The 16,470-nt window shown below is 43.4% G+C and overlaps 1 protein-coding gene across 4 annotated transcripts in view; it reads left to right on the forward strand.

The window, feature by feature from the left end:
- PLCE1 (phospholipase C epsilon 1) overlaps window positions 1-16,470 on the forward strand; it is a 361,223-nt gene that overhangs the window by 258,337 nt on the left and 86,416 nt on the right. For all 4 annotated transcript variants that reach the window (XM_043926636.1, XM_043926638.1, XM_043926637.1 and 1 more), the window contains 3 exons: window positions 4,735-4,880; window positions 11,318-11,576; window positions 13,613-13,818. In XM_043926636.1, coding sequence (XP_043782571.1) covers window positions 4,735-4,880; window positions 11,318-11,576; window positions 13,613-13,818 — 611 coding nt within the window. The remainder of the gene's footprint in view (window positions 1-4,734; window positions 4,881-11,317; window positions 11,577-13,612; window positions 13,819-16,470) is intronic.

The raw sequence follows: 16,470 nt of genomic DNA on the forward strand, positions 1-16,470 counted from the left end.
ATCTCCCAGAGTTTACTCAAACTCACATCCCTTGCGTTGATGATGCCATCCAACCATCTCATCCTCTGTCACCCCCTTCTCCTCCTGGCTGCAATCTTTCCCAGCATCAGGGTCTTTGAGTCAGCTCTTCACATTAGGTAGATAGGGCTTATCAAAAGTTGATCACAGCAACAGAAGAATTGGCTGAAAACTTTAACGACACTCAGTCTCTACTGGCAATATAATGGCTTGGTCTAGAGAGCCAGAGTTCCACAAAAGTGACTGGTAACTGGGTAAGCAGGTGAAGGGACAAGGCCGAGAAGCAGTGAGCCAGGGATTGCTCACAGCTGCAGGAGAGGGGTTGGCTTTGGGAATCCCAGAGGAGTCCCAGGAGACCGAACAAAAGGTTCTCTCTTTCCCAAGAGGATCTTCATTCTTTGCAGGATGGTCTGGACTCTGGCTCATCCCAGGGGTCTGATTCCAGATCTGTTCCCTGACGTCTCGTGAGAGCTCAGCTAAGTCTGAGCAGGTGGACAGTGGTGGTGCCTGCCGAAAGCCCATTGGGCTGGGGCTGGGCTCAGGGCTAGAAGGTGGCCCATCACTTTTTGCTTCAGCCAATTTCAGAAAAGAAGAGAAAGATTATTACTGCAGTGCTCCTGACTGGTACCAGATTATAACCCTGTGCTAGCATGGAATCTCTCTGTTGCTGTCTCCTACTTGTTTGTGTATAGGGAAAGGAAAGGTGTGTTCAGCACTGATCTTTTCTGTTCTGCTTTTTTCATTTTCTAAATCATGTTTTGATAGTCTTCTTGGTATCTTCTCCTTTGATTCCATCTCTGTCTTCAAGTATGCATCTCTTATTGAGTGCTTAGAAGGACCTACCAGTGCCAAGTTTACCAAAACTAGCTTCCCTTCATCAGAGGAAAACGCACCAGCCTGGGAGTCCTAGTTTTGACATCCATAAGAATTGTGACGTTGGCAAGTCAATTTCTCCCACGAGCCTTGAATTCTTGATCTGGAAGAAAGAGGTTGGGCCGCCCTCTGTGGTTGCTGCCAGCACTAAATGCCATTCATTCCTCTCATTTTATTTGGAGGAAAGGAGGCAGAGAAGTGTTCCCTTAGACCTTGAACTTTTCCCCCTGTAACGTTCTCTGTTCAGGCTTCACTCTCACTCAAGCCAGGGAAATGAGTTGCTCCTCAGGTTTTGGCACTGTTGCTGAACCAAGTAAAACTCATGGGCCATGGCAGGGGTGGGGGTGGGGGGTCAAGGTCAAGACCAAGGCTTTGATCTACTAACAACTGAACTTATCAGCTCAGACCTTAAGCAGGATGGAGAAAGTAACTTAAGTGAACATTAGTATCAAGACACCAAAGTATAGGAAGCAGCAAAATAATCTTAGAGATTAAGCAAAGGATTTTGAGGCTGCATACCATAAAGCGGGGACTTTAATAGTACATTATTATTAAGTATTATACTCCAGTTACACTGGTCATAGCAAACACCCTCTTCCAACAACACAAGAGAAGACTCTACACATGGACATCACCAAATGGTCAATACTGAAATTGGATTGATTATATTCTTTGCAGCCAAAGATGGAGAAGCTCTATACAGTCAGCAAAAACAAGACCAGGAGCTGACTGTGGCTCAGATTATGAACTGCTTATTGCCAAATTCAGACTTAAGTTGAAGAAAGTAGGGAAAACCACTAGGCCATTCAGGTATGACCTAAATCAAATCCCTTATGATTATACAGTAGAAGTGACAAATATATTCAAAGGATTAGATCTGATAGACAGAGTGCCTGAAGAACTATGGACGGAGGTTCATGACATTGTATAGGAGGCAGTGATCAAGATCATCCCAAAGAAAAATAAGTGCAAAAAGGCAAAGTGGTTGTCTGAGGAGGCCTTACAAATAGCTGAGAAAAGAAGAGAAGTTAGAGGCAAAGGAGAATGCAGAGTTCCCAAGAACAGCAAGGAGAGATAAGAAAGCCTACCTCAGTGATCAATGCAAAGAAATAGAGGAAAACAATAGAATGGGAAAGACTAGAGATCTCTTCAAGAAAATTAGAGATACTGAAGGGAACACTTCATGCAAAGATGGGCTCAATAAAGGACAGAAATGGTATGGACCTAACTGAAGCAGAAGATATTAAAAGAAGTAGCAAGAATACACAGAAGAACTGTATGAAAAAGATCTTCACGACCCAGATAACCACAATGGTGTGATCACTCACCTAGAGCCAGACCTCCTGGAATGTGATGTCAAGAGGGCCTTAGGAAGCATCACTATGAACAAAGCTAGTGGAGGTGATGGAATTCCAGTTGAGCTATTTCAAATCCTAAAAGATGATGCTATGAAAGTGCTGCACTCGATATGCCAGCAAATTTGGAAAACTCAACAGTGGCCACAGGACTAGAAAAGGTCAGTTTTCATTCCAATCCCAAAGAAAGGCAATACCAAAGAATGTTCGAACTACTGTACAATTGCTCACACGCTAGCAAAGTAATGCTCAAAATTCTCCAAACCAGGCTTCAACAGTCCGTAAACCGTGACATTTCAGATGTTCAAGCTGGGTTTAGAAAAGGCAGAGGAACCAGAGATCAAATTGCCAACATCCGTTGGATCATCGAAAAAGCAAGAGAGTTCCAGAAAAACATCTACTTCTGCTTTATTGATTACACCAAAGCATTTGACTGTGTGGATCACAACAAACTGTGGAAAATTCTTAAAGAGATGGGAATACCAGACCACCTTACCTGTCTCCTGAGAAATCTGTATGCAGGTCAAAAAGCAACAGTTAGAACTAGACATGGAACAACAGACTGGTTCCAACTCAGGAAAGGAGTATGTCAAGGCTGTATATTGTCACCTTGCTTATTTAACTTATATGCAAAGTACATCATATGAAAGGCTGGGCTGGATGAAGCACAAGCTGGAATGAAGATTGCTGGGAGAAATATTAATAACCTCAGATATGCAGATGGCACCACCCTTATGGCAGAAAGTGAAGAAAAACTAAAGAGCCTCTTGATGAAAGTGAAAGAGGAGAATTAAAAAGTTGGCTTAAAGCTCAACATTCAGAAAACTAAGATCATGGAATCTGGTCCTATCACTTCATGGCAAATAGATGGGGAAATAATGGAAACAGTGAGAGACTTTATTTTCTTGGGCTCCAAAATCACTGCAGATGGTGACTGCAGTCATGAAATTAAAAGACTCTTGTTCCTTGGAAGAAAAGCTATGACCAACCTAGACAGCATATTAAAAAGCAGAGACTACTTTGCCAACAAATATCCATCTAGTCAAAGCTATGGTTTTTCTAGTAGTCGTGTATGGATGTGAGAGTTGGACTCTAAAGAAAGCTGAGCGCAGAAGAATTGATGCTTTTGAACTGAGTTGTTGGAGAAGACTCTTGAGAGTCTCTTGAACTGCAAGGAGATCAAACCAGTCAATCCTAGATGAAATCATTCCTGAATATTCACTGGAAGGACTGATGCTGAAGCTGAAAGTCCAATACTTTGGCCACCTGATTCGAAGAACCGACTCATTAGAAAAGATTCTGATGCTGGGAAAGATTGAAGGTGGGAGGAGAAAGGGACGCCAGAGGATGAAATGGTTGGATGGCATCACTGAATGGATAGACATGAGTGTGAGCAAGCTCTGGGAGTTGGTGATGGACAGGGAAGCTTGGCATGGTGCAGTCCATAGGATCGCAAAGACTCAGACAGAGCTACTGAACTGAACTGAACTGATACACTGGTCTGTATAGTAGAAAGGCAAATCACATTAGACTAAATTTAAGCCTAGAGGAGAATAGTATCTACATTAAGTGTTTAGTGAGTAGTTAATAGTAACACCTCAGGGACACACATTTCATTTTTCATGTGTGTGTGCTCAGTTGTGTTCATCCCTTTGCTACCCCATAGACTGTAACCTGCCAGGCTCCTCTCTTGGTGTGATTTTTCAGGCAAGAATACTGGAGTGAATTACCATTTCCTCAGGGGATCTTCCCGTAACCTGCGTCTCCTGCATCTCCTGGTTGGCTAAGATGGATTCTTTACCTCTCAGCCACCAGGGGCACATACCTCAGTTCAGTTTCAGGCTTTGCTACCTATTGGTTGGGAACTTTGAGCAAGTCTTTTAGGCTCTCTGTCCTTCAGTTTCCTCATCTATAAAATGAGCGTAATTATGGTTCCTGACTCAGGATTGTTGTAAGAGATCCATGAGTTAACATATATGAAGTGCTTAGAACAGTAACATAAGTGCTATGTTGGTTCTATTATTTAGTCATTTGAGGAACATAATAGATAATGCATTTGTGTAAGATAGTTCAAAAAGTTTTTTGTGTTTTTTCATTTAATATTATGCATTGTACTCTTTGACAAATGGACTTTTGTTCATGTGCTAAGTGCATTGATTGCATTTATTCTTGCTCCATCAGTCAAATACACTTAAATCATCATTACCTTTAGGCCTTGTTTTCCTATGGTCTCATGGAATCTTATAGATGAAAAGGGATTATATGAATTACCTTTCAGCCTCATTTTAAAGGTGAAGATTAACAGAGGTTAATCCCATTGCAAAGCAGTGATGGAGCTAGAGCTTCAATTCAGTCTCTTGACAGGGTCCTTCATTTCCTAATACTAAACTGACTTAAAAACAACAACAACAATATTTTTCTCATGAGAAAATATATGTCAAGCTTCCCCAGCCTGGTTTCAGTGGATGCACCTCTCTGCATTCTACAGGTGAGCTCCTGGGTGACGTGGCTGATCCTCGCGGCGGGCTCCATGGAAGAGAAGCGGGAAGTCTTCTCGTACTTGGTTCATGTGGCCAAATGCTGCTGGAACATGGGCAACTACAATGCTGTCATGGAGTTCTTGGCCGGCCTCAGGTATGGGCAGTGGAATATAGTTATCTGGGGTTTCCTCTTAATAGCTGAATAGCACTGAATTAATTGTCTGGGTAACCATATTTACCCCAACTAGGCAATTGTACTGATCTTTGGGGGAAAATATATTACCCTCTGTTAGTGCCACAATCCCTGTTCCTCAGAGGTGCTGCAGAATTAAGCAGGCATGATCCTACTCCACTGTGTCTGCCTTGATCCCATGCTCTTGGGCAGGCTGAGTGTCTGATTGCTTAACTCATTCAACGCCATCACTGACCTCCTTTTCCCCTTCCTGGCCTGTGTGCCCCACTGTTACCTATCTCTTCCCAGATCTACCTTACAAATTACCTAGCACTGTAAGCTGCCAACCACTGACTGCCCTCACCAATAACAGTGGCTTATGTTGAAAATAAGCACTGAATAATCTTAGCTGTCATTTTTATTGAACACTTACTACATGTTAAGAATTGAACTAAACATGTTCTGTGCATTAAAACTTTCGATTGTTGGAACAATTTTTTGAGGTAGATACTATTATTATTTCCATACTGGATGAAAGAAGAAACGTCTAAAATAAGAAGAAATGAAATCACTCACACAAGGTCACCTGGTGTGGCCAGGATGTGAATGCAGGCCACCTTGATTTCAGAGCCTGTGCCCTTAACTTCAGTGATATCTTCCTCTTACACTTTCTCTGTCAAGCTAATAATAAGATCAGCATTCTATCATTAAAGCCTCCGGCTGTATTCCCTTTAAGCATCAGTTACCTTGCTAAAATAGCTGTTACTCACTCTTGTGGGTGGCAGTGTGGTATGAGGAAGAAGAGGATAAATGGTGGAATTAGAATAACAGGGAATCAAATCCTGGCTCCCCTGTGGAACAGCTGTGTAATCTAGTTACTTGACCTCATTGAGCTTCAGTTTCTTCATCTGCAAATGGGAGCAATAATAAAAAACACCTACCCCTTTGCATAGGATTTAATGAGACAATGTAAAGTGTTGAGTATGTGTGTCTGGCATGTAGTAAGGCTCAAGAAGAGAACTTGTCATTGCTGTTGTTGTTGTTGTCTAAGATTTGTCTTCCCAACGAAGATCTATAAATAGATCTTGCTTCGTAACATTTCAAGGTTTTTCTTTGATTCCCCAGGCCCGACATAGGGGTTCAGGATTGGGGGTGGAGAGGAAAATTCTTAGTTGGAAATTTTTTCGTCCTTTTGAACTTTCTCAACTAAGAATAAACTCACATGATCATGTCGTTGGCATTTAAAATGGTCATACAAATGCACTAAGCATGGCTTGAAAGAAGGAAAAATAGAAAAGTACTGGGTGAAGAAAAGGCTATATCCAGATGATTTGATTCTCTTTGTGATAAATTTTCTACAAAGAATCTGTGCTACTTTTCTTTTTTAATATTTATTTATTTATTTGGCTGCACAAGATCTTAGTTGTAGCATCCAGGATCTTTCATTATGGTTTGCCGGCTTCTCTCTAGTTGCAATATGCAGGCTTAGTTGCCCCACAGTATGTGGAATCTTAGTTGCCCAAGCAGGGATCAAACCCACATCCTCTGCATTGGAAGGCAGATTCTTAACTGCTGGACCACCAGGGAAGTCCCTGCATTATTTTCCTGTAAAAAAATAGAGATCATATTATGATAAATTAGTCCTGTTTTAATGGTGCTTGGGCTTCCCTGGTGGCTCAAGGGTAAAGAATCCACCTGCAATGCAGGAGATGCAAGAGATCCCCGGGTGTGGGAGATCCCCTGGAAGAGGAGATGACAACCCACTCCAGTGGGAAAATCCCATGGATGAAAGAACCTGGTAGACTACAGACCTCCTGGTGGGCTAGGGTTGCAAAGAGTTGGACATGACTGAGCAACTAAGGACACACATACAATGGTGCTGATCCTTCCGTGTTTGACTAGCAAACTGGTGCTGACTGTTGTCTGGGGACCTCGCTTCCTCTCTTCTGGATGTCACCATCCTCACAGCATGGCAGCTGGCTCCCTCCAAAGTGAACAATCCAAAAGAACAAGGCAGGGACTTCCCTGGTGGTCCAGGGGTTAAGAACCTGCCTGCCAACGAAGGGGACATGGGTTTGATCCTTGGTCTGGGAACTAAGATCCTGCATGCCAGCGGGCAACTAAGCCCATGCACCACATCTATTGAACCCTTGTACTCTGGAGCCCGTGCACCACAACTACTGAACCCCTGAGTCCCAATTACTGAAACCCATTGCCTAGAGCCTGTGCTCTGCAACAAGATAAACCACTGCAATGAGAAGCCTGCACACCACAACTGGGGAGTAGCCTCCGCTTGCCACAACTAGAGAAAGCCTGCACACAGCAGTAAAGACCCCGTGCTGCCAAAAATAAATAAATAGATAAATAAATAAATGGAAAGAGCAAGGCAGAAGCTGCGGTGCTTTTTATGTCCTGGTCTCAGGAGTCACACACTGTCCACTTCTGCCATGTTGTACTGATCATGTAGGACCAGCCCTGACTCACTGTGAGTGGGACCACACTGCAGCAGGAAGTGTGGATCTTTGGAGGCCATCTTGGAGGTTGGCTGCCACGTACCATGTATTAGAGACTGCCTTGATGCAAAGCATAGCCTCATAATGCCTAATGGAGGCCTTGGGGAAATGTGACTTTTAGACCCAACTTAATTTGAATTCAAAATCTAAGAAGTCCATGTGAAAGTGAAAGTTGCTCAGTCAATTGTCTGACTCTTTGCAACCCCATGGGCTATATAGTCCATGGAATTCTCAATGCCAAAATACTGGAGTAGGTAGACTTTCCCTTCTCCAGGAGATCTTCCCAATGCAGGGATTGAACCCAGGTCTCCTGCCTTGCAGGTAGATTCTTTACCAGCTGAGCCACAAGGGAAGTCTATAGAGCCAGGTAATTCTTTCTTAGATAAGAAATAATGTCAAAGCAGCTAAACCTTACCATTGATTCCTGGCCACCCCAGACCCACTGCTACCTAGTTTCACACTCCTGTATTTGGCTTAAGGCTGAATTAGTCTTTACAAGTAGATGGGTAAAACTACCAGGTTTAATAGTTCGTCAGCCAGAACAGTAGATACAGGAGGTAAGTTGCTGGATGTCCTTATGATGGAATGATAGTGGAGGAAGAGCTCATATGTGCACTTTCAAGTTTGAAAGCATTTAGATTACAAGTAATTGAACTGCATCAAGATAACTGATTTTTTTTTTAATTTTTAAAACAATTAGAGGGGAAGGGGGCACAATCTTATTGTTGAGTGACTGCTTTTCTGTCACCTTTGTACATTTTGCTTTCTCGAACTAAATTCTCAGCTGTTTACAGGAAATGAGTAGAAGTACAAAGATTTACATGCAGCAATATTTACTCAATTTTAATGTCAATATAAAATAACCCAAATGTCAATGACACCTTGGTTTTAAAATAATAAAATAAAATAAATCAAATGAACAATAATAGAAAAATGAAGGAAATAACATGATGCATTCACACACTGGAATGTTATTTAATCCCCAAAAACAATGTTTATAATAAATTTAATATCATAGGACTTCAAGTAACATACAATATATAAAACTACCTGGGAACAAAGCTGTTCATACTTAATAACCTCAGCAATATTTATACAACAAAATGTATAAAATATTTGGACCAGACAGACACAAATAGGATAAGTACTGGAAGAAAATATACCTACTGTTGTCTGTGGTTGGAAGAACTGTGAGTGGATTTTCTATATTTTTGGTATTTTTGAGATTGTCTACAATGGGCATACCTTTTTAATCATGAAAAGAAATAAAGTTTCTTTTTAAAAAGTGTCAGTCTTCAGTCTAACAAAAAACCATTGCTCTTTGCTAATATTTGTCTCTTGCCCCACCCACATATCATGAATCATGAAAAACAGGATGATCAGATAATGAGAACCAAGTCTCATTCATGTATTCACTTCATTTATTTAAACCTCCATTCCATGCCCCCAAATGGGTTCTCACCACCTTATAAGGAACTGGTTGTAGGACAAGTTGAACCCAGTGGGGGGAAATCAGGAGACAGTTTTATTTTTCTGACCTCACTGTCTTTCAAACCAGCCAATTGGCTCTTCTTCCCCTGAATTCTGGAATGTACCTTGGGCCCCCTGTGTCTTTCCCCGTCACTAGTGTGGTTAATAAGCCGTCTCCTTCACCTATGCCCTTGAGCGCTAGTGAACCCCAGAATCATATGGCAGTGCCATAAAAGCAGGTCGCCTACAGATTGACACCATTTGTATAAAGTTTAAAAATGCACAAACAATTGTACAAACTGCTTAGCAATATCTGCCCGAGTTGAGAAAGTATGAGGAATTGTCAGGGAAGGAGTGCAGTAAAATTGCAGTCGTGGTCCCTTATGAGGAAGGGAGAGGGGTGTGTTCACGGAGGAGTTCTCTGGGGCCTCAGCCATATTATGAATGCTTTAATTTTTTAAACTGAGAGGTTGATGCATGAGTGTTTGTCATGTTCTACTTCTTGATGTCTTTTGGATGTCTTAGATATTACCTAATGATTTTTTAATTCAGTCTGATATAAATCAGAGCTTCAAGTTTTCATTTAAAACTTCAATAAAAGGAGTAAAGGGACTTCTCTGATGGTCCAGTGGTTAACACTCCACACTCTACTGCATGGGACATGGGTTCAATCCCTGGTCAGGAAACTGAGATCCTGTATGTCACACTGCTGCTGCTGCTAAGTCGCTTCAGTTGTGTCTGGCTCTTTGTGACTCCATGGACTATATCCTGCCAGGCTCCTCTGTCCATGAGATTCTCCAGGCAAGAATACTGGAGTGGATTGTCATGCCCTCCTCCAGGAGATCTTCCCAACCCAGGGATCAAACCTGTGTCTCTGATGTCTCCTGCACTGGCAGGAAGGTTGGTTCTTTACCACTAGCGCCACCTGGGAAGGTTCTTTACCACTAGTGCCACCTGGGAAGAAAAAAAAAGGAAGAAAAGCTTCACCCTTTCCCCAATTTCACAGCCCTACCAGTCTCAGAAAGCTGCAGTAAAAAAGAAAAAAGAAAAAAAGCTGCAGTAGGTGGGAAGATATAATTTATCTTTTCTCTCCCTGTCTCCAGCTCAGGGTTCCTGCGGAAAACATGGGCAGGACAGGAGAGAAGAAGGGAGGAGGGGTAAAGGGAGCCAGTCTAACTTGACTGGGGCCGCTGTGGTCCGGCCTTGGTGACCCCACAGAGAGCCATGTGGGGTGTTTTCAGGGTCACTTCCTACTTACCTGCCCTAACTCCCCCCAGTTCCCGTCTGGAAGCAACCCCCTGTACCATCACCTGGAGAGGGGTGGTACACCCCCAGCCTGGCCCACCACTCAGTCCTCCCCCACAGCATCTAGTTCTGGAAGGCCTACCGTTACAGACTCTTTCCACTAGGGACCCCTTCTTTGGAGGGAAGCCTTTCAAGATAACTCAAGCCCCGCTGCCTCTCAGGGTCCATTCCAGACTCACAGAAAGCCCCAGCACTTTGCCCACCCAGGCTCTGCAGACGCAAAGCACGCCCACCGGATCCTTCTCCCTCACATAGCCATCCCGCGGCCCCAGGCAGCCTCTCATCCTTACACTTTCCCAGGAAGTCACACACCAGGCAGCCCACATGATCAACAAGCTGCCAGGACATGGGCGAGCCTCTCCATGAAGTTCCCCGAAGCCCCTGAACTTGGGGAGATCTCCTCCTTCTCACTTACCATGTCCTGACAGCCCTCTGCAAAGAAGTCCCCGCTTAGCTGCTCAGACCCAGCTCTCTGTTGATGGAGGGTGGGAGACCTCTGCAGGAGAACACTTTGAGTCTCCTGGTGACGACACGCTGCCTCACTTTAGAAGATGGAGTTCAATGTCAGCTGTTGTTCTTAGCAGCAGTTTAAACATAGGAAGACTCTCATTTAACATCCTATTCTGCAAATGATACTTTAAGATAAGATCCCTCAAGACAGGTCAGTGACTTAATGTCAGTTGAAGCAGTTCAATAGAAAAGGCCAAAACAGGCTTTGTGGGCATCACTGCAGCACTGGCCTCATCCAGTTATGTTTAAAAGATCAAGAGGAGTGAATGGAACACATTTTCTGTGAGTGATCCTCCATGAATATTTGTAAAAACCGTATTACCCATCAGGTTTCCCTTTTGGGAAACCAGGAAAACTCAAACTTGAGGTTCAGTGCCCACCTTCCAAAATTAACTCCCCCCAATGTGTGTTTTTGTATATATCTCTGTTTAATTTCATGTTTCAATTTATTAAAGTAACATTCACATCATTTGGGGAAGTACGTGGCAATGTGAATCCTAAATAAAGATTAAAACAGAAAGAAAACATAAACAAATGAATTTCGTACAGAATTTAAGCTGTCTACTGTAAACGATATTATTTCTCCTTCGGTCTAAAAACAATGTCCCTGACTTGCCATAGGTCAAGGAAAGTTTTAAAAATGTGGCAGTTTATGGACCAGTCTGACCTGGAGACCATGAGGAGCCTGAAGGACGCCATGGCCCAGCACGAGTCTTCCTGTGAATACAGGAAGGTGGTGACACGAGCGCTGCACATCCCCGGCTGCAAGGTGGTTCCGTTCTGCGGGGTGTTCCTGAAGGAGCTCTGTGAGGTGCTGGACGGAGCCTCTGGCCTCATGAAGCTTTGCCCGAGGTACAATTCGCAGGAAGAAACTCTAGAGGTGAGACCTTTCAAAACTCTCATGATCTGGAGAGTCGTTGTTGCCTCCTGGCTTGTCACACACTGAAGCCAGAAGAGAGACACCTCTGAGCCGGGGGCTATCCATTGTCACAGTTGTGCTGACTAACAGTTAGATCCTTGGGGGCTTCCCTGGTGGCTCAGATGGTAAAGAATCTGCCTGCAATGCAGGAGACCTGGGTTCGATTCCTAGATCGGGAAGATCCCCTAGAGAAGGGAATGGCAGCCCACTGCAGTATTGTTGTCTGGAGAATTCCATGGACAGGAGCCTGGCAGGCTACAGCCCATGGGGTCACTAAGAGTCGGACATGACTGAGCAGCTGACAGTTTCACTTTCACTAGATCCTTGAACATCCCAAAGAAAAGAAGGCCAACTAGCACTATTGGGGCTTTATATTAAGTTAGCTTTAATGGGGCAATGTACAAATGGTGCTGTTTTTCTGGGTGTTTTTTCTTAAGGTTGATGGGATTTTCCTCTCTTGTTAGGTGCAAATGGGTGAAGGGGATATAATAAGTCAGATGAGAGTAGTAACTTTTTGGGGTCAGTGGAAGAAAGAATGAGGGGAAGTCAGTGCTGCCTTCTTTTCCTCCACTCTGGGAATTTGGCGTGTCCTCTGAGGATGTGCTCTGGGCTCCTGATCATGCTGTCCCCAGCCCATTGCTGCTCATTCCCAACCCCCAGCACGGGAAGAACCACATGAGCTTGGACTCAGAGTATTGGGCAGTGCAGAGAAGAGGCACTGAGAAACAGAATATACAGACACCTCTCTATATGGTGTTTAGAAATGAAAGAAGGGATTGAAAGGTGGGGGACTTTACGGAGAAATTTGAGGAGTCCCATGCCTGGAAGTCCCATACCTAAATCTAGAGTCATTCTCGCCATGGTACCAGCACCCACTGTTGACCTTACACACACACACTCTCCCCCTCTCTCCTTCTCTCTCTCTCTCTTTCTCACCCTCATTCACACCCCTTCTTGGTGACAGTGGGAAGACTTTCCTAAAACTGCAGCCTCTTCCAGGTCCCCTGGGAGCAAAAGAATTACCTGGTATCAGGGAGACTTAGAGCCCCTGACAGGTGCTGGCAGCATTACTGGCTTCTATCTCCCTGGCTTGTGAAAGGGATCATAAAGTGCAAGAAGAGACTTCCCCAGTGGTTCAGCGGTAAAGAATCTGCCTGCAGTGCAGGAGACGCAAGTTCAGCCCCTGGGTTGGGAAGATCCCCTGGAGGAGGAAGTAGCTACCCACTCCAATGTTCTTGCCTGAAAAAATCCCATGAACAGAAGAGCCTGGCAGGCTACAGCCCATGAGTCAAAAAGAGTCAGACACAACTTAATGACTAAATAACAACAACAACAAAAAAGTGCAAGAAATGAAGGAGAAAGCTTAAAGCAAGCCCCCCAAGCTTGCTTGCACCGGCTCCCTCACATCTCAAAAGTAGGGAACTCCATATCTCATGGCCTAGCCATCCCTCTGACCTCTGACCTCTGATGGGAGATACTTCCCTGATTACAAATACAGACAATAAGAGCTTATAAATCACCAGGAAGCCTCTGTGTTACTGTTAAGGTATATGGGAAATAAAGCAAAATGTCCCCCTTCCTTGATCGTTTCCTTGGGCCCCAGTAATTTTATCTGGTTCCATAGAATAATAGATTTCTGTCATGGTTTTTCTCAATTCTCACTACAGGAATAAAATAACTCTATCCTTCCTCTGTAAAGTGGCTAATCTTCTCCCTAGGGAACCTTGAAATAATATTGCTTTTTGTGTTATAAACTTGAAGTGGAGTGTTGATTCCTAGAGGGACTGAAGTTGTCTTAGTGGAAACAAGAGTAAGTTTTGGTATTTCATGTGGTGAAAGGAAAAAATGTTTTTCCTGGAGGTTGGTTTTCCCCCCAATAAAATAGGCACAAATGCCATTATTTATGATTGTTATGATTTCGTTTCTCTAGCCAAGTAGGTTATTTAGATGTAGTATGTGAAGCTGCGATAACAAATCCTCAATATATTTCTCTGTAGTTTGTAGCCGATTATAGTGGACAAGATAATTTCTTACAACGAGTGGGACAGAATGGCTTAAAGAATTCAGAGAAGGAATCCACTGTCAACAGCATCTTTCAGATCATCAGGAGCTGCAGTCGAAGTCTGGAGACAGAGGAGGAGGACAGCCCCAGTGATGGGAACAGCTCAAGGAAAAATTCCCTGAAGGATAAAGCCCGATGGCAGTAAGTTTTACATGGGATGTTTTACATGGGATTTAAAAATTGGGATTCTCATTTCTTCTTTTTCCTACTCCAATTTGGTTTCAGTTGTAAATAGCATCCATGTATGTATTAGTTGCTCAGTCGTGTGCAATTCTTTGCAGCCCCATAGACTGTAGCCTGGCTTCCCTGGTAGCTCAGATGCTAAAGCATCTGCCTGCAATGCGGGAGACCGGTTTCGATCCCTGGGTCAGGAAGATCTCCTGGAGAAGGATATGGCAACCCACTCCAGTACTTTTGCCTGGAAAATGCCATGGACGGAGGAGCCTGGCAGGCTACAGTCCATGGGGTCGCAGATAGTCACACACGACTGAGCAACTTCACTTGCACTTTCAGACTGTAGCCCACCAGGCTCCACTGTCCATGGAATTTCCCAGGCAAGAATACTGGAGTGGGATGCCATTCCCTTCTCCAATAGTACCCAGAGTATACATTATAAATCAACTATACTTTGATGTGTTTGTGTATGTGTGTTAGTTGCTCACTTGTGTCCGACTCTTTGCAACCCCATGGACTGTAGCCCACAAGGCTTCTCTGTTCATGGAATTTTCCAGGCAGGAATACTGGAGTAGGCTGCATTTTCTCCTGCAGGGGATCTTCCCGATCCAGGGATTGAACTGACATCTCCTGTATTTCTTGCCCTGGCAGGCTAATTTTACCACTGTGTCACCTGGGAAGCCCCAATACTTCAATTAAAAAACTAATTTTTTAAAAAGGGTTTATTAGTTACTGGGTAAGTCATGGGGCAAATATTAACATTTTTAAATCAAATATACTGATTTAGTAGGATTGGCAGAGAAGGCAATGGCAACCCACTCCAGTACTCTTGCCTGGAAAATCCCATGGACAGAGAAGCCTGGTAGGCTGCAGTCCATGGGGTCGCTAAGAGTCGGATACAAATGAGTGACTTCACTTTCACTTTTCACTTTCATGCATTGGAGAAGGAAATGGCAACCCACTCCAGTGTTCTTACCTGGAGAATCCCAGGGATGGGGGAGCCTGGTGGGCTGCCATCTATGGGGTCGCACAGAGTCGGACACGACTGAAGTGACTTAGCAGCAGCAGCAGTAGTAGGATTGGAGTCAGTCATACCCAGAAATCAGCACTGTTGCAGCTCCCCCCAACTTCTGATGATTCTAAGGCAGCTCATCACTGATTGACAAGCATTGCAATGCTTCCAGGGTATCACTTTCAGGTGGCATCTGCAGCATTGTGATTGCCTCGCTGTTCCGATTGCTGTTTATTGACAAGCATTGCAGTCTACCCATGACATGCTTGCTTAACCCAAGACCAAATGAGAAGTTCAGAAATCAATGGTCTTAGGGTAGCCATTGCATCTCTTCAAGGCCATTTACTCATGGTCAAGCCCAACTCAAAGCGGAGTCTGATCCACCTGGAAGAATCCTTGAGCGTGACCCAAAAGCAGAACATCTGCTGGCTTTGACATCTTGGCCACAAAAGGTTCTGTTTGTGTGGCATACTCATGAGTCATACCTGGCAGTTGTCTCCCAGTCCTTGTAAGACATCGCTGTTTGTTTTGCAAAGTCTTTCCTGGATGACTGTGTGTGCATGAACCTACATTGGGAAGAGACAGTGTTTCTGGAAAATAATTCCTTTGGAATTGTAGTGCTGGATCCTCAGGATCAGTTGTGAACACAGAAATGAACACCTGTGCCTGAATCCCAAGTATTGTTATTAAAGAGATGAACCTATATACCCAGTTTTTCCAAAGCCTTTGAGCTTTTTTCCAAACCTCATCTCCTAGCTCATTGCCCCATAGGGGATCCAGGTGCTCAAAGATGAACCAATATTGCCCTTATCACAATGTCACATCCCTAAAGCTCAAATTTCACAAGTAGCTTCTACCAATTGTTCTTTTTAAGTTGGTTGTGAGTCAAAGATTATTTGAAAGTTTCTCACTAATTTTTGCTGATGTTGGTGCCATCATATATAAATAGAGAGAGGACCATCTACAAATAAGCACAGAGGCCTCTCATAGCCCTTAACTCCTTAATCTACATCTATCTACCTGTCTCTATACATAGGTATCTATGTATATATCTACATCCTCCCACAAAATATTTTGTAGATGCTTATAAGAATAGATATAAATAATTGAAGATATAAAGGGAAAAGGAAAGTAGGATAGGAAAAAATAAAACATACAGAAATGTATACTATATTGTCTTTACAGTGACTAAATTTTGTTCTGAGATAGTGACCATAAAAAAGAGGGAATCAGGAGTCACAGTCTTTGTAAGAAAAATCAAACAGATGTTTGGGAGAAGCACACCTGTTCTTCATACTGAGATCTGGCTGAAATTCCTTCCTTAAATCCTCCAATAAAGGATATGTCATCTCTGAATAGATAAAATTTCATATGATTTTTTTTTATAACAACCTTCACTTGAGGCTGTGTGTGTAGGTATATATGTTACTTATAGGTGTTAGTCTTTCTAAAAATACTTTTAGGAATGCTTGTGACTAAGCTGGTAAAGAATCTGTCTGCAGTGTGGGAGACCTGGGTTCAATCCCTGGGTTGGGAAGATCACCTGGAGAAGGGAACAGCTACCCACTCCAGTATTCTGGCCTGGAGAATTCCATGGACTGTATATA

Source organism: Cervus elaphus, chromosome 15, assembly GCF_910594005.1.
Source record: "Cervus elaphus chromosome 15, mCerEla1.1, whole genome shotgun sequence".
NCBI classification, from domain to species: Eukaryota; Metazoa; Chordata; class Mammalia; order Artiodactyla; family Cervidae; genus Cervus; species Cervus elaphus.